The sequence below is a fragment of the Salmo salar genome, chromosome 21 (assembly GCF_965601325.2).
Source record: "Salmo salar chromosome 21, fSalSal1, whole genome shotgun sequence".
In the NCBI taxonomy this organism is placed as follows: Eukaryota; Metazoa; Chordata; class Actinopteri; order Salmoniformes; family Salmonidae; genus Salmo; species Salmo salar.
This window is the reverse complement of record NC_138311.1, coordinates 27,655,410-27,680,973: the sequence shown is the minus strand read 5'-3', so window position 1 is coordinate 27,680,973 and position 25,564 is coordinate 27,655,410. Positions and strand designations below refer to the sequence as shown.

The 25,564-nt window shown below is 43.1% G+C and overlaps 1 protein-coding gene across 1 annotated transcript; it reads left to right on the top strand.

Annotated features, from left to right (window-relative positions):
- The first annotated feature begins 14,169 nt into the window (after window positions 1-14,169).
- On the top strand, window positions 14,170-25,052 carry LOC106582142 (phosphatidylinositol N-acetylglucosaminyltransferase subunit A). The gene is made up of 7 exons (XM_014164916.3): window positions 14,170-14,326; window positions 18,073-18,586; window positions 18,832-19,102; window positions 19,261-19,393; window positions 19,469-19,601; window positions 19,864-20,070; window positions 20,231-25,052. Exons 2-7 carry the CDS (start codon window positions 18,140-18,142, stop codon window positions 20,522-20,524), a joined length of 1,485 nt encoding a protein of 494 aa, XP_014020391.1. The 5' UTR covers window positions 14,170-14,326; window positions 18,073-18,139; the 3' UTR covers window positions 20,525-25,052.
- Window positions 25,053-25,564: the final 512 nt, after the last annotated feature.

Genomic DNA, 25,564 nt, shown 5'->3' with positions numbered 1-25,564 from the left:
TAGATGTCGATATTGAGAACATCATCTTGAAAGTATGTCAATACTTTCACATCTACACTGTGCGCACAGAGAATCTGAAGGAGTACTGTGAATTTGTTGATGTTGAATACAGAAGTCTCCTTTCTCACAGCAAGACGCGATGGCTGTCATTATTCCCAGGTATTGAGAGGCTGATACAGATGTTTCCAGCCTTGAAAGCATTATTTTTGTCACAGGAAAAAACACCCTCCTTGATCAAGAAGTTTTTTGAAGATGAGTTCAGTGAAATTAACCTCTGGCACATGCACTCACTCATGTGTGTGTTTCATTCACATATTCAGGAGATGTAAAGGGAGAGTAATTCAATTGTGGAAGTGAAGAACCTTTTGAACAAAGTCCACACCATGCTTCTTGAACGCAAGACCAATAACTTCATGTCCCTTAAAGTTAAGGGACTATTGGCACAAAAGCACAAGGATGGACTTGGTAAGAATTGTGACCATTTCAGTGCTCAAGTACACGGTCTGTACAGTTCATGCCTGGAGTATCTGGAGAAATGGATGGCACCCATGGAGGAGTTCTCCTCTTTCATGTGGATGGATCTGAGTGAGACACCTGACTGGAATGACATAGAAGCCTGTATAAAACACCTGGGAGAAAAGGGGGTGCCAATTGATGATGCAAAGTGCTTTGATCAGGTCATCAACCTGAAGAAATCCACATAAAGGTGTAACAGTGATGGAGAGTTCAGTAATCTGCAAGCACACAAGAAGTGGACCAAATATTTTGAAAGGTCCAAAAGCATAGATTTTCATTCAGAGCTACTGAAGATTGCACCGTTTTTCTTTGCTATTCCTTCTCACAATGCAAATGTAGAGAGTTTTTTCACTGATGCAAAGCCAGTGGACAAAGGAAAGGAATCACTTGTCTGTTGAGTCACTGAAGGGGCTTCTGTGTACACAATACAACTTTAAAAACACTTCTTGCAAAGACTTTCATGCCTACTTGATTGGTAATCAAGGACTGTTGGGAGTGATTTGATCTTCGGGAAAGTATACCAGAGAGCATCAGGAGGACTGACCTTATTTTTGACTGAAATAGTGGATATTTTTATAACTGATTTTTTAATTTTATTTTAACCTATGGCCATGAAAAGAAAGGTGTTAAAAGCGAAACTATTTTTTATATTTTTTTGTTATTATTCTATTGTTGAGGGCCAACAGTTGAATGGAAAGGATGTATTACTTTATGTATTAAAGTTCAATAACATAGTTGCATGGTTGTGAACGCATTTGTATTTACCGCCCACTGTGTCCGTCTGCCTCCCGCTCCCACTGTCCTCTTTTTTGAAAACTAAAATATGGTCACCCTACCTAATAAACAACGCCAAATAGACAGACCAAAACAACAATATGGCCTCAGCAAAGTCGACAGGAAATAACTAACTTGAACAACAATGACTAGATACGGATTCTGATTCATACACGATGTTTGGAGATGGAGAACTCCAAACATTGTGTATGAATCAGAATCCGTAGCTGGTCATTGTTGTTCATTCTAGTTATTTCCTGTGAGAAGCGGGCGTGTCTGAAATGAGAGAGCCGCTTGTTCTAATCCAATCGTTGCAGCAGGCTCAACCGCTACCCCGCTCATTCTTTACAGACAGAAGAACTAGCCACTAGATGTTTAGAGCACACAGTGCTTCACACTGTTTGAGTGAAAGCTAGATGCGTGCTGGCAGTTGAAAATAATTTTGTTCAGTTAACAGATAATTACAAAGAATACTTGTGTCATAATCGTATTGAGAAAATATCCCGTTACTTTACTCGTTTTGTCTGAGTACTGGGCACACCCCTAGTATCAAGAACAAGATTAAACGAGTCACTTGCGGTTCCCCACATGGCATTTTCTCGTCATCGTTGCTAGCTAGCTATCTGGCCATCCAGAATGACAACAACACTCGGAATTCTGCCCCATTGAAGCTTGCGCATCGTTTTCGTAATGTCAGCGAACCCATCTATATGTGTTATGTCATTTTGAAGCTGCAGACGTGGTCTACTCTAATGTATTCTAGCTATAGACTATATTAAGATTAATATCTAAGAGCCCTCTAAACCATGTGCTTATGATCATACCCTTACGGGAAAAGATTGCAGTCAGAGTGCGATATAACTGCAGTACACTGCAAATCTACTTCACATAATTTAAATAATCCACCCAAATTCTAGCAAGTAGTGAAAGATTTGGAGTACAAAAAAGATACACAGCTTCCCAAACAATTGTTGGTAGACACACAGATTGTAACTGAGAGAACCTCCATTCTGAAAGCCTTGAATCAGCATTTTTTTAGATGCAGGCAGTTTATTTGAAAAGGTCAAAGGTATAATTGAGCGCCCTATGAATTTACCTGACACCCCTGTGCACTCCTTCAACAGGTTCTCCTTTTCATCCTTCTCTGTTTCAGAAGTGTGTAAAGCCTTGAAAAAAATTGATGGAAAAAAATCCCCTGGCCCTGATGAACTAGATCCCTGCTTCCTACACCTAGCTGCAGACATTATTGCTCCCCCTTAACATGTATTTTTAACCTCACGCTTGATGTTAAGGAAATGCCCAAGTTATGGAAATCTGCTTTTGTACTGCCTCTCCTGAAAGGTGGAGATCCTTCGCTACTTGACAACTATCGACCCATATCAAATTGTTTGTACTGTCTAAGGTACTGGAGTCCTTAGTTAGTAGGCAGCTAAAGGCCTACTTCCAAGAAAACATCTTAAATGGAATGCAATCAGGTTTTAGGTCTGGCCACAGCACTGTTTCAGCAACATTGAAGGTTTTAAATGACATCCACTGTGCTCTAGATAAGAAGTTACATTGTGTGTCTGTCTTTATTGATTTGTCGAAGGCATTTGACACCGTGGACCATGCTGTGTTCGTGCAAAGGTTAAAATGTTGTGGATTTACTGGTCATGCTCTAGATTGGTTTATAAATTACCTATCAAATCATACACAATGTGTAATGGCGGATGGTTGTAAATCTGAGTCCATAGAGGTGTGCTCAGGTGTTCCGCAAGGTTCTATTTTGGGCCCACTGTTGTTCATTTTGTATTAGGGATCTTATTGAAACAGCGGGTGTTAATTTTTATGCAGATGATGCTGTTCTTTATTCAAGTGGTAGTAGTTTATCTTTGGCTTTTGAAAATGCCTAAAGAGCATTTAACATCATACAACAGAATCTGTATGATTTAAAGCTGGTTCTAAATTTGGGTAAAACAAAATGCATGGTATTTTCAAATGCCAGGCATGTTACTAATCATGTCATTGCTATATTGGCTGGACATACTATTGAGCAAGTTAAAGTGTACAAATATTAGGGTGTGTGGGTTTATGTTAAGCTGAGCTTCACTGTGCATGTAGAGAACTTGATAAGGGAGCTCAAGCTGAGAATAGGTTTTAATTACCGGCATAAAGCTTGTTTTTCTTTGGAGGCCAGGAAGGAGCGGCTACGATGTACATTACTGGCGCTTTTAGTGATGTTATATACAGTGGGGAGAACAAGTATTTGATACACTGCCAATTTTGCAGGTTTTCCTACTTACAAAGCATGTAGAGGTCTGTAATTTTTTTTAATCATAGGTACACTTCAACTGTGAGAGACGGAATCTAAAACAAAAATCCAGAAAATCACATTGTATGATTTTTAAGTAATTCATTTGCATTTTATTGCATGACATAAGTATTTGATACATCAGAAAAGCAGAACATAATATTTGGTACAGAAACCTTTGTTTGCAATTACAGAGATCATACGTTTCCTGTAGTTCTTGACCAGGTTTCACACACTGCGGCAGGGATTTTGGCCCACTCCTCCATACAGACCTTCTCCAGATCCTTCAGGTTTCGGGGCTGTTGCTGGGCAATACGGACTTTCAGCTCCCTACAAAGATTTTCTATTGGGTTCAGATCTGGAGACTGGCTAGGCCACTCCAGGACCTTGAGATACTTCTTTTGGAGCCACTCCTTAGTTGCCCTGGCTGTGTGTTTTGGGTCGTTGTCATGCTGGAAGACCCAGCCACGACCCATCTTCAATGCTCTTACTGAGGGAAGGAGGTTGTTGGCCAAGATCTCGCGATACATGGCCCTATCCATCCTCCCCTCAATACGGTGCAGTCGTCCTGTCCCCTTTGCAGAAAAGCATCCCCAAAGAATGATGTTTCCACCTTCATGCTTCACGGTTGGGATGGTGTTCTTGGGGTTGTACTCATCCTTCTTCTTCTTCCTCCAAACACGGCGAGTGGAGTTTAGACCAAAAATCTAAATTTTTGTCTCATCAGACCACATGACCTTCTCCCATTCCTCCTCTGGATCATCCAGATGGTCATTGGCAAACTTCAGACGGGCCTGGACATGTGCTGGCTTGAGCATGAGGACCTTGCGTGCGCTGCAGGATTTTAATCCATGACGGCGTAGTGTGTTACTAATGGTTTTCTTTGAGACTGTGGTCCCAGCTCTCTTCAGGTCATTGACCAGGTCCTGCCGTGTAGTTCTGGGCTGATCCCTCACCTTCCTCATGATCATTGATGCCCCACGAGGTGAGATCTTGCATGGAGCCCCAGACCGAAGGTGATTGACAGTCATCTTGAACTTCTTCCATTTTCTAATAATTGCGCCAACAGTTGTTGCCTTCTCACCAAGCTGCTTGCCTATTGTCCTGTAGCCCATCCCAGCCTTGTGCAGGTCTACAATTTTATCCCTGATGTCCTTACACAGCTCTCTGGTCTTGGCCATTGTGGAGAAGTTGGAGTCTGTTTGATTGAGTGTGTGGACGTGTCTTTTATACAGGTAATGAGTTCAAACAGGTGCAGTTAATACAGGTAATGAGTGGAGAACAGGAGGGCTTCTTAATAAAGAAAAACTAACAGGTCTGTGAGAGCCGGAATTCTTACTGGTTAGTAGGTGATCAAATACTTATGTCATGCAATAAAATGCAAATGAATTACTTAAAAATCATACAATGTGATTTTCTGGATTTTTGTTTTAGATTCCGTCTCTCACAGTTGAAGTGTACCTATGATAAAAGTTACAGACCTCTACATGCTTTGTAAGTAGGAAAACCTGCAAAATCGGCAGTGTATCAAATACTTGTTCTCCCCACTGTATATGCAGGCCTCAACCACTACCCTGAGAGTACTTGATTCAGTGTATCATGCAGCCCTCAAGTTCATTACAAATCAAAATCATCTAACACATCATTGTGATCTCTACAGCGCTGTTGGCTGGTCATTCGTGACCTTGCGTAGGATTACACACTGATTTATAAGGCCGTATTGGGTACAATGCCATTTTATCTCGGTTCTTTTTTAATCAGGTCGGTAAATAAATATCAATTACGGTCCAATTCTCATTTGCTTCTAACAGTACCAAAATTTACAACAGGTCATGGTAGAAATAGTTTTAGTTACTTAGCTCCGTGGTCCTGGAATTCTCTCCTGAACATTTTAAAATTTGAAGATCTAGTTTTGTTGGTGGAGTTTAAACACTTGATCGATGTATATATCATAGAAGATTGTCTTTAGGACAGCTGTTTTTAGTCAAGACTTTTGTGTTTTTAACGTAATATGCAATTGTTGTACTGTATGTGTGTTTATAGTTTTGTTTATTGTTGTGTTAGTGTATTTAAGTTGTTTTGTCTGAAACGTTGTTCCCCCTGCTGCTATTGGACCAGGTCTCTCTTGGAAAAGAGATGTTATCTCAATGAGAAAAACCTGTATAAATAAAGGTAAAATATATATATTTTTTTTTAAATACTGCTTTTTTACTGCAGCAATTTTGCAGTGTAACTGCAGTTACAGTTCAGTATAATTGCAGTTCAACTGCAGTTATTCTGCAATTACTGAGTCCAAAATACCACAGTCGACTGCAGTTATTGCATTTTTACTGCAGTTTCAAAACCGCATTTGTTTTTTGCAAGGGTATACAGAAGACGTGAAAGCTTTAAAAACACACCCCGCCAACCCTGATGTCCTAGATGTGTCTGAATCCTGGCTTAGGAAGGCCACCAAAAATTCGGAAATTTCCATCCCCAATTACATAATTTCAGTCAAGACAGAACTGTTAAAGGGGGCGGAATTGCAATCTACTGTAGAAATAACCTGCAGAGTTCTGCCATACTATCCAGGTCTATGTCCAAAGAGTTCAAGCCTCTACATTTAAAGATCCATCTCTCCAGAAATAAGTCCCTCACTGTTGCCGCTTGTTATAGACCCGCCTCAGCTCCCAGCTGTGCCCTGGACCCCATATGTGAATTGATTGCCCCCCCATCTATCATCAGAGTTCGTACTGCTAGGTGACCTAAATTGGGATATGCTTAACACCCCGGCCGTCCTACAATCTAAGCTAGATGCCCTCAATCTCACACAAATGATCAAGAAACCTACCAGGTATAATCTCAAATCCGTAAACATAGGCACCCTCATAGATATCATCCTGACCAACTTGCCCTCTAAATACACCTCTGCTGTCTTCAACCAGGATCTCAGTGATCACGGCCTAATTGCCTGAGTCCGTTATGGGTCCGCGGTCAAACGACCCCTCCTCATCACTGTCAAACACTCCCTAAAACACTTCTGTGAGCAGGCCTTTCTAATCGACCTGGCCCGGGTATCATGGAAGGATATTGACCTCATCCCGTCAGTAGAGGATGCCTGGTTGTTCTTTAAAAGTGCTTTTCTCACCATCTTAAATAAGCATGCCCCTTTAAAAAAAAATTCATCTAAGAACAGATATAGCCCTTGGTTCATTCCAGACTTGACTGCCCTTGACCAGCACAAAAACACCCTGTGGCGTACTGCACAAGCATCGAATAGTCCCCGCGATATGCAACTTTTCAGGGAAGTCAGGAACCAATATACACAGTCAGTTAGGAAAGCAAAGGCTAGCTTTTTCAAACAGAAATGTGCATCCTGCAGCACTAATTCCAAAAAGTTTTGGGACACAGTCCATGGAGAATAAGAGTACCTCCTCCCAGCTGCACACTGCACTGAGACTAGGAAACACTGTCACCACTGATAAATCCACAATAATCGAGAATTTTAATAAGCCTTTCTCCACGGCTGGCCATGCTTTCCACCTGGCTACCCCAACCCCGGCCAACAGCTCTGCACCCCCCGCAGTAACTGGCATCACTACTCTGGATGGTTCTGACTTAGAATATGTGGACAACTATTAAGGCACAAGGCGAGACCCAAATGCAGACACATGAGGCAGATGGTTGAAGTCTTATAATGTTAATTAATCCAAAGGGGTAGGCAAGAGAATGGTCGTGGACAGGCAAAAAGGTCAAAACCAGATCAGAGTCCAGAAGGTACAGAGTGGCAGACAGGCTCGTGGTCAAGGCAGGCATAATGGTCAGGCAGGCGGGTACAAAGTCCAGAAAACAGGCAAGGGTCAAAACCGGGAGGACTAGAAAAAGGAGAATGCAAAAAGCAGGAGAACGTAAAAAATGCTGGTTGACTTGGAAACATACAAGATGAACTGGCACAGAGAGACAGGAAACACAGGGATAAATACACTGGGGGAAATAAGCGACACCTGAAGGGGGTGGAAACATTCACAAGGACAGGTGAAACAGATCAGGGCGTCTCAGACAACTATAAATACCTAGGTGTCTGGCTAGACTGTAAACTCTCCTTCCAGACTCACATTAAGCATCTCCAGCCCAAAGTTAAATCTAGAATCGGTTTCCTATTTCGCAACAAAGCCTCCATCACTCATGCTGCCAAGCATACCCTCGTAAAACTGACTATCCTACCGATCCTTGACTTCGGCGATGTCATTTACAAAATAGCCTCCAACACTCTACTCAGCAAATTGGATGTAGTCTATCACAGTGCCATCCATTTTGTCACCAAAGCCCCATATACTACCCACCACTGCGACCTGTATGCTCTCATTGGCTGGTCCTCGCTACATATTCGTCGTTAAACCCACTGGCTCCAGGTCATCTATAAGTCTTTGCTATGTAAAGCTCCGTGTTAAAGGAATTTAATATCTTGATGATAATAATCAATAATCAATTCGCCTTGACTAATGCCCAAGGTTTGTAAGACAATGGGTTATAATAATTAGGCAAGGACTCAGCTTTCTGCAAAAGGTTTCTGTAGCTTTATTCATGAGAACGTTCTGGTGTCAGGATAACAAAACAGTCATTATATAGTTCTTGCTAACTTACGCACATGCATTTACACACAATCCGTTGGTGACCTGCAACCCCCATAAACTTCACACTGTTTATCACCTTCTGGCTCAGCCTGTTCCTTTCCTCCAAGGTTAGGAACTCTCTGAGGTTTTACTCCCTTGACCATCTGCTTCTCTATCTCTCTATACTAATTGCATACACACATTTCTTTCCCTCTCCAGTGGTTCCTGGACTTTCCGGAACTAATCAGACTAATCGATCCCTACATTGATCATTACACTGATTATTCATTAAACCTGCTGTATGACTAATAATTCATCATGGTTTATTGATTAATTTACCTTTATTAGATAATTCTCTTATCACTCCGCCTTATCGTTTTTCTGCTCTTTGTTTGTTTATCCCATGTGTAACTCTGTGTTGTTATTTTTGTCACACTGCTTTGCTTTATGTTGGCCAGGTCGCAGTTGTAAATGAGAACTTGTTCTGAACTGGCCTACCTAGTTAAATAAAGGTGAAATAAAATTTTTTAAAAGTACAATTAAATGCATTCCAGGTGACTACCTCATGAAGCTGGTTGAGAGATTGCCAAGAGTGTGCAATGTTGTCATCAAGGCAAAGGGTGGCTACGTTGAATAATCACTTTTTTGGTTACTACATGATTCCATATGTGTTATTTCATAGTTTTGATGTTTTCACTTATTATTCTACAATGTAGAAAATAGTAAAAATAAAGAAAAACCCTTGAATGAGCAGGTGTGTCTGAACTTTTGACTGGTACTGTATATATTTTATATCAAAGAAAATATAGTGAACAAAAAAATAAACACAACATGCAAAAATGTCAACGATTTTACTGAGTTACAGTTCATATAAGGAAATCAGTTAGTTTAAATAAATTCATTAGGCCCTAATCTATGGATAACACATAACTGGGCAGGACCTGGGAGGGCATAGGCCCACCCACTGGGGAGCCAGGCCCATCCACTGGGGAGCCAGGCCCAGCAAATCAGAATGATCTTTTCCACACAAAAGGGGTTTATTACACAGAAATAGTCCTCATTTTCATCAGCTGTCCGATTGTTTGGTCTCAGATGATCCCGCAGCTGAAGAAGCCGGATGTGGAGGTCCTGGGCTGGCGTGGTTTCACAAGGTCTGCAGTTGTGAGGCCGGTTGGACTTACTGCCAAATTCTCTAAAATGATATTCAAAGTGTCTTATTGTAGAGAAATTAACATAAAATTCTCTGGCAACAGCTCTGGTTGAAATTCCTTCAGTCAGCATGCCAATTGCATGCTCCCTAAGAACTTGAGACATCTGTGGCATTATGTTGTGTGACCAAATTTTTTAGTGTCCTTTTATTGCCCCAAGCACAAGGTGCACCTGATCATGCTGATTAATCAGCTTCTTGATGTGCCACACCTGTCAGGTGGATGGATTGTTTTGGCAAAGGAGAAATGCTCACTAACAGGGACTTAAACAAATTGGTGCATACAATTTGAGAAAAATAAGCGTGGAACATTTCATCTTTTATTTCAGCTCATGAAACATCGGGCCAATACTTTACATGTTGCATTTATATTTTGTTCAGTATAGTTGCCTTTTAGTTGCGACTGTATAAACTATAGTCGACTATATTGAGTATTTGAAAAAATGAAATTTTCAAATAAACTACAAAATATATGTCACGCTTGTCGTTGGAAATTGAGGACCAAAACGCAGCAGGTATGTGTATGCTCATCTTGTTTATTAACTTCCAAAAATGAACGTACAAAAATAACAAAAAAAACACGAACGATCGACAAACTGACAGTCTGGTAAGGCACTAGGCTAAACACAGAACAATCACCCACAAAAGCAAACACAAACACACCCTACTATATGGGACTCTCAATCAAAGGCAGATAGACAACACCTGCCTTCAACTGAGAGTCCCAACCCCAATTAATCAAACATAGACATACACTCACTAGACTCCACATAGAAATACCTAAACATAAACCAAAACCTGGAATTACTAAATCAAACACCCTTTTTACAAAACACACCACCCTGAACCACATAAAACAAATACCCTCTGCCACGTCCTGACCAAACTACAATACTAATTAACCTTTATACTGGCCAGGACGTGACAATATAACTATTTTCTTCCCAGGTCTGGTGCCCAGACAACTTGTCTTTTGTCAAAGAGATCCAGCAGGGGAATGGACCAGGGTTAGATACCGTATGTGATGGGGCTCCCTCTGCCGGTAATATTACTCAATTACATAAACACAAGTCCACTACAACATAAGGGGTTTATGACAAAACAAAACAATTTTGTTGAATAAAATAATTTTATTACAAAAATACAGCAACCTCATAAAAGATAAAAGCTACAAAACAGTCAACCCAGTATCTATTAACCCAAGATATACAAAACCATCTGACATTCATTCATTGTACAGTCACCAACTCACTGCTCAAAACATTGAACAAGTTGAAAAGTCAATTACAATAGCTATGTCATAAGATAACACAGTAAAAAAGTAATTTACAAAACACGTGAAACAATTTTGTAAATGTTCCAATGTTACTGGTAAAGCAGGACAGCCTGGAATCTCCACCCAAGCCATGTTCTGTTCTCCCCGCTTCAATTGCTCACATACTGGCAGTACAGGACCATCATGGCAAAAACTGAAAGACTGACCAATAGCAGCAGTAAATAACAATAGCGGGGAGACCTAGTCAGTTGTACAACTGAATGCCTTCAACTGAAATGTGTCTTTCGCATTTAACCCAACCCCTCTGAATCACAGAGGTGAAGGAGGCTGCCTTAATCGACATCCATGTCTTCGGCACCCAGGGAACAGTGGGTTAACTGCCTTGCTCAGGGGCAGAACAACAGATTTTTACCTTGTCAACTCGGGGGGTACCGGTACAAAGTCAATGTGCGGGGCACCGGTTAGTCGAGATAATAGAGTTAATATGTACATGTAGGTAGATGTAAAGTGACTATGCATAGATAATAGCAGCAGCGTAAAATATGGGGGGGGGGGACGGACAATGCAAATAGTCTGGGTAGCCATTTGATTAGCTGTTCAGGAGTCTTATAGGTTGGGGGTAGAAACTGTTGAGAAGCCTTTTGGACCTAGACTTGGCGCTCTGGTACCGCCTGCCGTGCGGTAGCAGAGAGGGTGGCTGGAGTCTTTGACTATTTTTAGGGCCTTCCTCTGACACCGCCTGGTATAGAGGTCCTGGATGGCAGGAAGCTTGGCCCCATGATGTACTGGGCCGCACGCACTACCCTCTGTAGGGCCTTGCGGTCTGAGGCCAAGCAGTTGCCATACCAGGGAGTGATGCAACAAGTCAGGATGCTCTCGATGGTGCAGCTGTAGAACTTTTTGAGGATCTGAGGACCCATGCCAAATCTTTTCAGTTGCCTGAGAGGGAATAGATTTTGTCGTGCCCTCTTCATGACTGTCTTGGTGTGCTTGGACCATGTTAGTTTGTTGGTGATGTGGACACCAAGGAACTTGAAGCTCTCAACCTGCTCCACTATAGCACCGTCGATGAGAATGGGGGCGTGCTCGGCCCTCCTTTTCCTGTAGTCCACAATCATCTCCTTTGTCTTGGTCACTTTGAGGGAGAGGTTGTTGTCTTGGCACCACACGAACAGGTGTCTGACCTCCTCCCTATAGGCTGTCTGATCGTTGTCGGTGATCAGGCCTACCACTGTTGTGTCACCAGCAAACTTAATGACGGTGTTGGAGTCGTGCCTGGCCATGCAGTCATGATTGAACAGGGAGTACAGGAGGGGACTGAGAACGCACCTCTGAGAGGCCCCCGTGTTGAGGATCAGCGTTGCGGATGTGTTACCTACCCTTACCACCTGGGGGCAGCCTGTCAGGAAGTCCAGGATCCAGTTTCAGAAGGAGGTGTTTAGTCCCAAGGTCCTTAGCTTAGTGATGTGTTTTCAGGGCACTATGGTGTTGAACGCTGAGCTGTAGTCAATGAATAGTATTCTCACATAGGTGTTCCTTTTGTCCAGGTGTGAAAGGCCAGTGTGGAGTGCAATAGAGATCGCATCATCTGTGGATCTGTTGGGGCGGTATGCAAATAGGAGTGAGTCAAGGGTTTTTGGGATAATGGTGTTGATGTGAGCCATAACCAGCCGTTCAAAGCACTTCATGACTACAGACCTGAGTGCTACGGGTCGATAGTCATATAGGCAGGTTACCGTGGTGTTCTTGGGCACATGGACTATGGTGGTCTGCTTGAAACTTGTTGGTATTACAGACTCAGACAGGGAGATGTTGAAAATGTCAGTGAAGACACTTGCCAGTTGGTCAGCGCATGCTCGGAGTACACGTCCTGGTCATCCGTCTGGCCCTGCGGCCTTATGAATGTTGGCCTGTTTTAAAGGTCTTACTCACATCGGCTATGGAGAGCATGATCACACAGTCGTACTGAACAGTTGATGCTCTCATGCATGTTTTCGTGTTGCTTGCCTCGAAGCGAGCATAGAAGTAATTTAGCTCGTCTGTTAGGCTTGTGTCAACTGGCAGCTCGCGGCTGTGCTTCCCTTTTGTAGTCTGTAATAGTTTGCAAGCCCTGCCACATCTGTTGAGCGTTGAAGCCATTGTAGTACGATTCAATCTTTGTCCTGTATTGACGCTTTGCCTGTTTGATGGTTCATCGGAGGGCATAGCGGGATTTCTTATAAGCTTCCAGGTTACAGTCCAGCTCCTTGAAAGCGGCAGCTCTACCCTTTAATCCATGGCTTCTGGTTGGGGTATGTACGTACAGTCACTGTGGGGACGACGTCATTGATGCACTTATTAAGCCAGTGACTGATGTTGTGTACTGCTCAATGCCTTCTGGAAAAATCCTAGAACATATTCCAGTCTGTGCTAGCTAAAATGGCACAGATACAGTACAAAGATGAGTCCTCTATCTATCTCTATGTGAAGGTCATGCGAGATGGAGCTTGAATCTGATGATGGTGGAAATAAGTATTAATGTCCAAAATAATGGAAAAATAAGTTCAACTAATGTAGGAAAGGAAACTTCTAGTGTTGGTATTACCCCGTTGTATCTGGCAGGAGTTTGTTTTCTGGGAGTATTGGGTCCCGATTTGGTGGATCCATGGGGAGTGACTTTATCACAGTGCATTGTCATACCAGCCACATTTCTGCCTGCCCAATAACTCAGATACACAGGAAAACATTAAATGACCCAGGGAATCGATAGAATCGATAGATCACAAAAACATATAACATTCAAAATTGGTGAACCTTTCCTTTTAAAATCTGAGGAGCTACATGGATTACTGACTCGTATAAATTGTTTTTTTTGGCAGGGGGGTAAATTCTTTCGTAGTTTGTGTTTTAATGTTCATTTTCTTTTCCCCATAGTGGAATAAACTTTTATTTGGTGAATTTAACCCCCGTCCAGTTAGAGGCGACAAACATGTAGCTCGCCAATAAATACAACGAAGAAGACTAATAATAATTATAATTATAATTATAATTATAAGAAGAAGAAGAAGAAGAAGACGACGACGACATCAAAGATTTTATAACGAAACCAAGATAGACCACGGCTTGCCGTTTCCAATGGGAAAGAATTAGTCATAGTGGACAGAACAAGCAAGGAGGTGGGCAGGGCCAAGCACGCGTTAGCGATATCTTATTGGCGCGTTGTAGTAGACGTCTGCATATTTCGTTAGGGAACGCCTACAATGAAGTTCCCTGTGCAGTAACTCAATTCGGATTTGCACTCCCAAACAGCTCGATTTAAAAAAAAAAAACGTTCGCAAAGAATAACACTTCATAACAAGTGTATTAAGATCAAATGTTTAATCGATGAGAAAATTTGCAGAATGTCGGTCAAAATCCATCTCGTTCCCTCTTCTCCCACTATGCGCCAGTAGGCACCTCTCACTACCATATTTGCTAGTGAATGGAAACGCAACCGGATGCTTCACATTAATACATCCAGTGAAATATCTGTCTTATTGTTCTATCTGTGACATGATGACGCGAAGCAGGAAGTGTGTGTTGTTTTGATTGACGATGCACTGAGACAAAATTGTTGATTTATATAAAACAAAAATACATTTATCTTTGCTTTGAAGGTAAGGTCGTAGTCTCAATGTCTACGACCTTTGAAGGTAAGTCTGAACCCTCAATGTCCTTTGCAGCATCATAGCAAACATACTAGGTTACCTAGCTTAATTTCTAACGTTAACTAGCCAGCTAAAAAGTTACAGTAGCTAGTTAACGTTACCTCCAAGCTACAAACGAATGGGTTATCTACACTGTACAAACATTAGGAACCATGGCTGTATTCATGGATGCCAAGGGAAGCCAGGCTTCCCCCCCCAAATTGAAAAACAAAATGCATATAATAATGTATATTTCGTCTCTCTGTGTTTCATAATTGTCCTTCAATTCGCAAGAGGCTGAATGCATCTCGCCGGAAAAAGCATCCGAGCAAACTAAACAGCGAACATCTGTCTCCCTACGTGTATGCCATCAATCTGATGCTGTCTGGTCCAAACGAGTATGACATTGTTGCAGCCCTAAACGTTGATTGGAATGCAATGGAATCCAGCGAGCATTTGGCCTCCCTTGATTGGTCTTTAAAACATTTTTTTTTAATCAGCGTTAATTAAGCTGAACTGAGCCAGCCAACTGTGAATGGTCCAGCCAACTGTGAATGGTCCTGGCTCACCCCAAAAAAGTGTCAAGGAAAGCCAGCATGGATTTTGGCATCCCTCCTATCAAATCGCATTGAAATCATACATCATTGACAGAAACAACTTGAATTGTTGCATCTCGTTGTGTTGTACCCCTCTGGTGGCTAGCTAGCTAAAATGGGCCCTTTCCTAAATTATCCATGGATGGAGATAGGGATTTGGTCTTGTGGTTTTACTTAATTCTCTATACCAGCCAATGATTATAATGGCGATTCTGATTCAACCATTAATTCATGCATTGTTCCCCTGGCCTGAGCGGATGGACATTCAGCATGTAACAGGCTAAAGTTGCCCATTAATGGAATTAGGCTAGCAAGTAAGCATTTTAGCCAGGTAGCCTAGGACAACAAAAAATAAAAGCGTGTACTGTAAGGCTGAGTGATAGACCGTTTTGTCAACATGAAAGAGAGGAGGATGGCATTGGCGTTTCTCTACAAGTAGGGTGAGTCAACATATTTTTTTACTTGCGTTCACGCAGACAGAACCATGGACAGCCACATTTTATTTTGCTTACGTTGATTGAAATAAATTGTTTTTGGTATCTTTTAGTTGTCACTGTATTAGACTAAGCAGAGGTGATTTGATCATGTTGAAGTTGAAATGGTGCTGGAATAGTGGAGGCAGCTGCTGTTTTCTTTGCGACTTGCGGTAACTCTCTGTGGTGCTAAATCAATAGTTGTTTAGTGGTCTGTAAAATCTGGGAACATTAACTTGCTTGACCATGCTGTTGGTCATGTAACTGTCTGTTACATGTAATAACCTCAGCAACAAACAAAAAACGTCCTCTCACTGTCAACTGCGTTTATTTACCGCAAACTTAACATGTGTAAATATTTGTATGAACATAAGATTCAACAACTGAGACATAAACTGAACAAGTTCCACAGACATGTGACTAACAGAAATTGATGAATTTGTGTCCCTGAACATAGGGGGAGTCAAAAGTAACAGTCACTATCTGGTGTGGCCACCAGCTGCATTAAGTACCGCAGTGCATCTCCTCCTCACGGACTGCACCAGATTTGCCATTTCTTGCTGTGAGATGTTACCCCACTCTTCCACCAAGGTACCTGCAAGTTCCCGGACATTTCTGGGGGGAATGGCCCTAGCCCTCACCCTCCGATCCAACAGGTCCCAGACGTGCTCAATGGGATTGAGATCCGGGCTCTTCGCTGGCCATGGCAGAACACTGACATTTCTGTCTTGCAGGAAATCACTCACAGAACGAGCAGTATGGCTGGTGGCATTGTCATGCTGGAGGGTCATGTCAGGATGAGCCTGCAGGAAGGGTACCACATGAGGGAGGAGGATGTCTTCCCTGTAACGCACAGCGTTGAGATTGCTTGCAATGACAACGAGCTCTGTCCGATGATGCTGTGACACACCGCCCCAGACCATGACGGACCCTCCACCTCCAAATCGATCCCGCTCCAGAGTACAGGCCTCGGTGTAACGCTCATTCCTTTGATGATAAACGTGAATCCGACCATCACCCCTGGTGAGACAAAACCGTGACTTGTCAGTGAAGAGAACTTTTTGCCAGTACTGTCTGGTCCAGCAATGGTGGGTTTGTGCCCATAGGCGACGTTGTTGCCAGTGATGTCTGGTGAGGACCTGCCTTACAACAGGCCTTCAAGCCCTCAGTCCAGCCTCTCTCAGCCTATTGCGGACAGCCTGAGCACTGATGGAGGGATTGTGCTTTCCTGGTGTAAATCGGGCAGTTGTTGTTGCCATCCTGTACCTGTCCCGCAGGTGTGATGTTCAGATGTACCGATCCTGTGCAGGTGTTGTTACACATGGTTTGCCACTGCAAGGATGATCAGCTGTCTGTCCTGTCTCCCTGTAGCGCTGTCTTAGGCTTTTCACAGTACGGACAATGCAATTTATTGCCCTGGCCACATCTGCAGTCCTCGTGCCCCCTGGCAGAATGCCTAAGGCATGTTCACGCAGATGAGCAGGGACCCTGGGCATCTTTCTTTTGGTGTTTTTCAGAGTCAGTAGAAAGGCCTCTTTAGTGTCCAAAGTTTTCATAACTGTGACCTTAATTGCCTACCGTCTGTAAGCTGTTAGTGTCTTAACGACCGTTCCACAGGTGCATGTTCATTAACTGTTTATGGTTCATTGAACAAGCTTGGGAAACAGTGTTTAAACCCTTTACAATGAAGATCTGTGAAGTTATTAGGATTTTTATGAATTATCTTTGAAAGACAAGGTCCTGAAAAAGTTTATGATTTGTGGACTAAACTGGACAGAGGTTGCTATCTGGTTTTGTGATAAAACAAAGGTTTCTTTGAATTTATTCTACCACTGTGTCTAATTGTTTCAGCCTTTAGGCCTAAATATCACGGTCGCAAGGCATATGAATTAACAGGTTATAGAGCAAACAACGCAATTGTCACTACACAGGTTGTAATATGGCCTTTTTTTCTGGCTTCTTCAGTGATTTTACCCACGCACCGCCACTGTTAGGAACACCTACTCTTTCCATGACATAGACGGACCAGGTGAAAGCTATGATCCCCTATTGAAGTGGATTTAACAAGTGACATCAATCAGTGTAGATTGACAGGTTAAATAATGATTTTTAAGCCTTGAGATAATTGAGACATGGATTGTGTGTGTGCCATTCAGAGGGTGACTAGTCAAGACAAAAGATTTGAGTTCCTTTGAACAGGGTATGGTAGTAGGGGCCAGGCGCTCCGCTTTGAGTGTATCAAGAACTGCAATGCTGCTGGGTTTTTCACGCTCAACCGTTTCCCGCGTGTGTCAAGAATGGTCCACCACCCGAAGGACATCCAGCCAACTTGACTCGACTGTGGGAAGCATTGGAGTCAACATAGGCCAGCATCCCTGTGGAACGCTTTCAATACCTTGTAGAGTCCATGCCCTGACGAATTGAGGCTGTTCTGAGGGAAAAAGGGGGTGAAACTCAATATTAGGAAGGTGCTCTTAATGTTTGGTACCCTCAGTGTATAAGCCGCTACAAAGATGATATCTCTACTCGCTAGCTTGCAACCGCTTATTCATAAGATTATCTTTCTATAAGCTTCATTACCAAAGTGTATGATATAGTAATTAGATTGAGTCCTAGGCTAGTCTGAGCAGATTGTGTTGTTGTAGCTAGCCGTTGTAATATATACATTTCATTATTTACACAGGTGCATGGTTGCTCTACATGTGAAACGCCTGTATGAGTGACGCATACAACCACAGCACTCCACCACCATGGGCCAGCGAAGGAGGGGGGCGGCTGCCCACGCTCCCCTAGCAAACAGACACCCTGACGGGCTTACAGTAGCTCCCCAGGCCGCAACCAGGAAACACAACATTTGCATGGTGTCAGACTTCTTCTACCCCAACATGGGAGGGGTGGAGAGCCACATCTACCAGCTATCCCAGTGTCTGATCGAGAAGGGCCACAAGGTGGTGATCGCCACCCACACCTACGGCTGCAGGAAGGGGGTCCGCTACCTGACCAACGGGCTCAAGGTCTACTACCTGCCCCTGCAGGTGATGTACAACCAGTCCACCGTCACCACCTGCTTCCACAGCCTGCCACTACTGCGCTGTGTGTTCGTCAGGGAGCGCATCACCGTGGTGCACGCCCACAGCTCCTTCTCCGCCATGGGCCACGATGCACTGTTCCACGCCAAGACCATGGGCCTCAACACGGTGGGTAACCTTGGGCCTCAACACAGTGGGTAACCTTGGGCCTCAACACAGTGGGTAGCAGTCTAGCAGAGAGGGTGTTGTGGGTGGTGAAACTAAGCCTACCTTTGTCCGAACGTAGTGCACTATAGGAATAGGGTGCCATTGCAGACGCAACCTACGGCAAGGCGGTAACATATCACATTCCTGAAATAGCTTTTTATGTGTCCATCTAGGAGAAATAACTAAAGGTTGTTTTCTGTTTACAGGTGTTCACTGACCACTCCCTCTTCGGTTTTGCTGACGTCAGCTCGGTGCTGACCAATAAGCTGCTGACTGTGTCTCTGTGCGATACCAATCACATTGTGTGCGTGTCATACACCAGTAAGGAGAACACAGTGCTCAGGGCAGGGCTCGACCCCGAGATTGTTTCTGTCATCCCCAATGCCGTCGACCCCAGAGACTTCACCCCCGACCCCTCCCAACGGCATGACGACAGGATCACCATCGTTGTGATCAGCCGTCTCGTCTACCGCAAAGGTAGGGAGGGAGGGGTGAGACTATATTGTATATAATGATAAATGTAGCAAAAACTTGATCTATGATGATCTTGATCTCCATTTATTATTATATACAGTTCCTGTAGGTATGATTGTAGGAGTGTGAAGTGTCATTCCCTGTTCTTTCCCTTTTTTAAGGAATAGATCTTCTGGGAAGGATCATCCCAGAGCTCTGTCTGAAACATCCAGATCTACATTTTCTGATTGGTGGAGAGGGACCAAAGAGAATCGTGTTGGAGGAAGTGAGAGAGAAATACCAACTACACGACAGGTACTATTATACAGTGGTGTGTATGTATGTGGTGTTTACATGTACTGCATGTGTCTGATTTGCTTCTCTCCCAAGGGTGCATCTCCTGGGGGCCCTGGAGCATAAGGATGTGCGTGGGGTGTTGGTTCAGGGACATATCTTCCTCAACACCTCCCTGACTGAGGCTTTCTGCATGGCCATATTGGAGGGAGCCAGCTGTGGACTACAGGTGGGTTCATCTCTTATTACAACACAGGCCAGGTACAGTATACGTTAGCTGGTGCACTTTGAGATAAAGTGGTTGATACCTGGGACTGGTTGGGTGTAAGTCAGGGATAGTCTAATGAGAAGCAGTGGTGGATTGAGTGGGTGTTTGTCCATTAAGATGAATGGCGCAACGAGGTGAACTTTATGTGGGTGTTTAGATGTAGAGTGTGCTTGTAATGTGAGGGAGTTTGAGATCTGATCATTTTGTGTGTGTGTGTGTGTAGGTGGTAAGTACGCGTGTTGGAGGGATCCCAGAGGTTCTGCCTGAGGATCTGATCACCCTGTGTGAGCCAACCGTGCATTCTCTGTGTGCCGGCCTGGAGAGTGTCATCGCTAGGCAACTATCGGGCCGCGTTGACTCCCCCGCCACCATCCACGCCCACGTCCGCACCCTGTACACCTGGAGGAACGTTGCAGAGAGAACAGAGAAGGTAGGCTCATACATGCTTACATACTCTCTATTTTATTATGTTTCATAAATCTACACTGTGGTACACTTTCATAATACTTTTCATTGACACTGACTGAGATACTGATGAGGTCTAATTCATTGATACTAACACTGTGTCTATGCTCTCTCTGTTCTGTCAGGTGTATGACTGCGTCGCTGGGAAGGAGGTTCTTCCTCTGGACAGACGGCTGCTCAGACTGAGGGCCCACTGTGGCCCCGTGGCAGGCTCCATCTTTGCCCTCTTTGCTGTTCTCGACTTCCTCTTCCTGCTCCTCCTCCGCTGGCTCCTCCCAGACCGCCTCATAGATATTGCCATGGACGCCACGGGACCTCAGGGGTTGTGGAGGCGGGACTTGGGCGATAGGAAAGGAACTCGCTCTAAAAGTGCCGTCTTGAAAAAGGAGGAGTCAAGTGGTCACAAGACCAAGCTATGATCACAACTCCAAGCAGGCACAAATCCTTATCCTCAATTGTTATATAACTCCTGAAAATACAGATGTTTTTTTATTTTTTACTTGATATCTGACCCCACTACCTTATGACCTGTGGAGACTGACCACTCGTTGCAGAATGTTTTAGGGGGAACACGTTTGTTTAGGGTTGTTTTTTTAACTTATTTTTTTGTTTTCTTTTCCTCTATATGTTTAATGTATTATGTCTTAAACTTTATATGATCAAAAGGATCAATACTTTGTAGTTATGTATCTTTTGTAATGTTATTTCTTTATTATTTTTTTTTTTATTCTTCTGAGTGGCAACCCAAATCAAATTTTATTTGTCACATGCGCAGAATACAACCGATGTAGACCTTACCGTGAAATGCTTACTTACAAGCCCTTAACTAACAATGCAGTTTTAAGAAAATGTTTACTAAATAAACTAAAGTTTTAAAAAAAGTCACACAATAAAATAACAACTAGGCTATATACAGGGGGTACCGGTACCGAGTCAATGTGTGGGGTTCAGGTTAGTCGAGGTAATATGTACATGTAGGTAGGGGTAAGGTGATTATGCATAGATAATAAACAGCGGGGGGGGGGTCAATGCAAATAGTCCAGGTAGCCGTTTGCTTAGTTGTTTATCAGTCTTATGGCTTGGGGGTAGAAGCTGTTGAGTAGCATTTTGGACCGAGACTTGGCGCTCCGGTACCGCTTGCCATGCGATAGTGGAGAGAACAGTCTATGACTTGGGTAGCTGGAGTCTTTGACAATTTTGGGTATTTTTCTGACACAGCGTGGTATAGGTCCTGGATGGCAGGAAGCTTGGTCTTAGTGATATACTGGGCCGTACGCACTACCCTCTGTAGCGCCTTACCGTCGGATGCTGAGCAGTTGCCATACCAGGCGATGATGCAACTGGTCATGTGCAATGTGTGAAATAATGAATTGAAAATATATGAACAGAATATTAATTTATATGAATTTAAATTATGTACAGTTGTGGCCAAAAGTTTTAAGAATGACACAAATATTAATTTCCACAAAGTTTGCTGCTTCAGTGTCTTTAGATATTTTTGTCAGATGTTACTATGGAATACTGAAGTATAATTACAAGCATTTCATAAGTGTCAAAGGCATTTATTGACAATTACATGAAGTTGATGCAAAGAGTCAATATTTGCAGTGTTGACCCTTCTTTTTCAAGACCTCTGCAATCCGCCCTGGCATGCTGTCAATTAACTTCTGGGCCACATCCTGACTGATGGAAGCCCATTCTTGCATAATCAATGCTTGGAGTTTGTCAGAATTTGTGGGTTTTTGTTTGTCCACCCACCTCTTGAGGATTGACCACAAGTTCTCAATGGGATTAAGGTCTGGGGAGTTTCCTGGCCATGGACCCAAAATATTGATGTTTTGTTCCCCGAGCCACTTAGTTATCACTTTTGACTTATGGCAAGGTGCTCCATCATGCTGGAAAAGGCATTGTTCGTCACCAAACTGTTCCTGGATGGTTGGGAGAAGTTTCTCTCGGAGGATGTGTTGGTACCATTCTTTATTCATGGCTGTGTTCTTAGGCATAATTGTGTCTGAGCTCACTCCCTTGGCTGAGAAGCAACCCCACACATGAATGGTCTCTGAATGCTTTACTGTTGGCATGACACAGGACTCATGGTAGCGCTCACCTTGTCTTCTCCGGACAAGTTTTTTTCCGGATGCCCCAAACAATCGGAAAGGGGATTCATCAGAGAAAATTACTTTACCCCAGTCCTCAGCAGTCCAATCGCTGTTCTTTTTGCAGAGTATCAGTCTGTCCCTGATGTTTTTCCTGGAGAGAAGTGCCTTCTTTGCTGCCCTTCTTGACACCAGGCCATCCTCCAAAAGTCTTCACCTCACTGTGCATGCAGATGCACTCACACCTCCCTGCTGCCATTCCTGAGCAAGCTCTGTACTGGTGGTGCCCCGATCCCGCAGCTGAATCAACTTTAGGAGATGGTCCTGGCACTTGCTGGACTTTCTTGGGCACCCTGAAGCCTTCTTCACAACAATTGAACCGCTCTCCCTGAAGTTCTTGATGATCCGATAAATGGTTGATTTAGGTGCAATCTTACTGGCAGCAATATCCTTGCCTGTGAAGCCCTTTTTGTGTAAAGCAATGATGACGGCACGTGTTTCCTTGCAGGTAACCATGGTTGACAGAGGAAGAACAATGATTCCAAGCACCACCCTCCTTTTGAAGCTTCCAGTCTGTTATTCAAACTCAATCAGCATGACAGAGTGATCTCCAGCCTTGTCCTCGTCAACACTCACACCTGTGTTAACGAGAGAATCACTGACATGATGTCAGCTGGTCCTTTTGTGGCAGGGCTGAAATGCAGTGGAAATGTTTTTTGGGGATTCAGTTCATTTGCATGGCAAAGAGGGACTTTGCAATTAATTGCAATTCATCTGATTACTCTTCATAACATTCTGGAGTATATGCAAATTGCCATCATACAAACTGAGGCAGCGGACTTTGAAAATTAATATTTGTGTCATTCTCAAAACTTTTGGCCACGACTGTACCTGTAACCTCCCCCCCCAAAAGACAAAATAAATAAAAATGTGGTCCCAAAAAATTAGCTGGGGCCTCAAACTTCTTGTATGTATAGGAACAAAAATATCACAGTTTTCACTGTAAACAGCTGACCAGACAAAACGCATAGCTGAAAGTGGAGGCGATGTGGCTGGCATTCCTTTATTTTCAAGTCTAAAGATAGGGCACCATTCACACAACGTTAGGGGCGTAGACTGGGTAATGCACATCTATTGTTGTCACTATAGAAACACATTTACTACCTAAAGAGTTTTTTTTATTTAACTAGGCAAGTTGGTTAAGAACAAATTCTTATTCACAATGACAGCCTACCCCTGCCAAACCCTAACCTGGACAACGCTGGGCCAATTGCGCACCGCCCTATGGGACTCCCAATCACGGCCGGTTGTGATACAGCCTGGAATCAAACCAAGGTCTGTAGTGACACCTCTAGCACTGAGATGCAGTGCCTTAGACCGCTGCGCCACTCGGGATCCCTGAAATGAATTACTAATTAGTGACCTTAATTCATCCACATCCTCTACATGTGGGGTAGAGGAATTTAATATATAAACAAATCACGAAGCAATGGTGAAGTGAACAGTGTGATGGAATATTTTTTATAAATGGTTCTTTATTAATCATCGGCTTCCAAATAAACAAACTCAAAGATTCAAACCTTTTTGTATGCATCTACAAAAAAAAAACAGAAAAGCAAAACCAATTCTCCATCCATTGCTTTTTCGAATCATTGGTTTTTGGGAAGGAAAAAAAAGTGTCCGCTTCTTGATCTTTGTGAATCCATAAACTAAAAGCGTCCATCTGCACGTATCCACCTGCGCTCTCAGTGTGTGGTGTGTGCCGTTGTTACCATCTGACCATGCAGATTGACCCCATTCCATACACATACACACACCTCTCAAACAGGATGTACAAAAGCTTGTGTTTAGCATCAAAACAGTGCAGGGCCCTAACAAACAGTAAAGGCTCCTTTCCTCTCCCCATTCTCCCTCCCTATCCCCATCTCTCCTCCCCCAGGTGTGCATTTACATCACTGAAAGGAAGGGCCAATTTCATCTACAAAGTGACAGGAGAACAGAGCAGGGGAAAGGAAAGACAAACACAATACAACAAACCTCTCTTTCAGACACACGCACGAACATACATACACTGATTAAGTTAAATAAACAACAAGGCAGCTTATATTTTGTTCTGTCAGATTTGTGAAGAAAAAAAAAGTCATTTGGCTTTACTTTCCCTTCCGTGTTGTAGCTAGCTGGCTAAATGGGTTAGCTAGCTAGTTAGTTCAAGCTAGATAGCCGATGTTAGTTAGCAGGCTACGTTAGCTGGCAATGGCTAACAAACCAAGCTACCCGCTTTAGTGACAGCTAGCCAATAATAAATTATGCAAATATGAAATGTTAACATATAATAAACCTTTGATTTGACAGAAGTCTTCCAGTGTAGGTTCAGGGTATTCATGAGCCCCTAATGTTTCAAAGAGATGTAGGAGAGAGAGTACTGTATGCAGAGAGGTTCCAGAGGTGCTGGACACTCCATTAGCAAACATAGTCCTATGTGTCCATAAACTTTTGAATGTACTCATCTCATGTGTATATACTGTTTTCTATACTATTCTACTGTATCTCATTCACTTAATAATGCTTACATATCTTGCATTACTCATCTCATATGTATATACTGTTTTTCTATACTATTCTACTGTATCTTAGTCTGTTCCGCTCTGACATTGCTCGTCCATTTGTATACAGCCTTAATTCATTCCTACTTAGATTTGTGTGTATTGGGTATATGTTGTGTAATTTGTTAGATATTACTTGTTAGATATTACTGCACTGTCGGAGCTAGAAGCACAAGCATTTCGCTACACCCGCAATAACATCTGCTAATCACGTGTATGTGACCAATAAAATGTGATTTCATTTTTGATTTGATTTGAATGCTTTTCCAACAGTCTTGAAGGAGTTCCCACATATGCTGAGCACTTGTTGGCTGGTTTTTCTTCACACTGCGGTCCAACTCATCCCAAACCAAATCAATTGGGTTGAGGTCGGGTGATTGTGGAGGCCAGGTCATCTGATGCAGCACTCCATCACTCTCGTTCATGGTCAAATAGCCTTTACACAGGAGGTGTGTTTTGAGTCATTGTCCTGTTGAAAAACAAATGATAGTCCCACTAAGCGCAAACCAGATGGGATAGCGTATCGCTGCAGCATGCTGTGGTAGCCATACTGGTTAAGTGTGCCTTGAATTCTAAATAACTTACAGACAGTGTCACCAGCAAAGCACCATCACACCTCCTCCTCCATGCTTCACTGTGGGAACCACACATGCAGAGATCATCCATTCACCTACTCTGCGTCACACAAAGACACGGTGCTTGCAACCAAAAATCTCCAATTGGAGTCATCAGACCAAAGGACAGATTTCCACCAGTCTAA

Excerpts from the sequence above, each read along its gene's own strand:
- LOC106582142 (XM_014164916.3), top strand. The coding sequence starts at position 18,140 with ATGGGCCAGCGAAGGAGGGGGGCGGCTGCCCACGCTCCCCTAGCAAAC. Across the intron at positions 19,602-19,863 it reads GAGCCAGCTGTGGACTACAG|GTGGTAAGTACGCGTGTTGG; the intron begins GTGGGTTCATCT and ends GTGTGTGTGTAG. Across the intron at positions 20,071-20,230 it reads TTGCAGAGAGAACAGAGAAG|GTGTATGACTGCGTCGCTGG; the intron begins GTAGGCTCATAC and ends CTGTTCTGTCAG.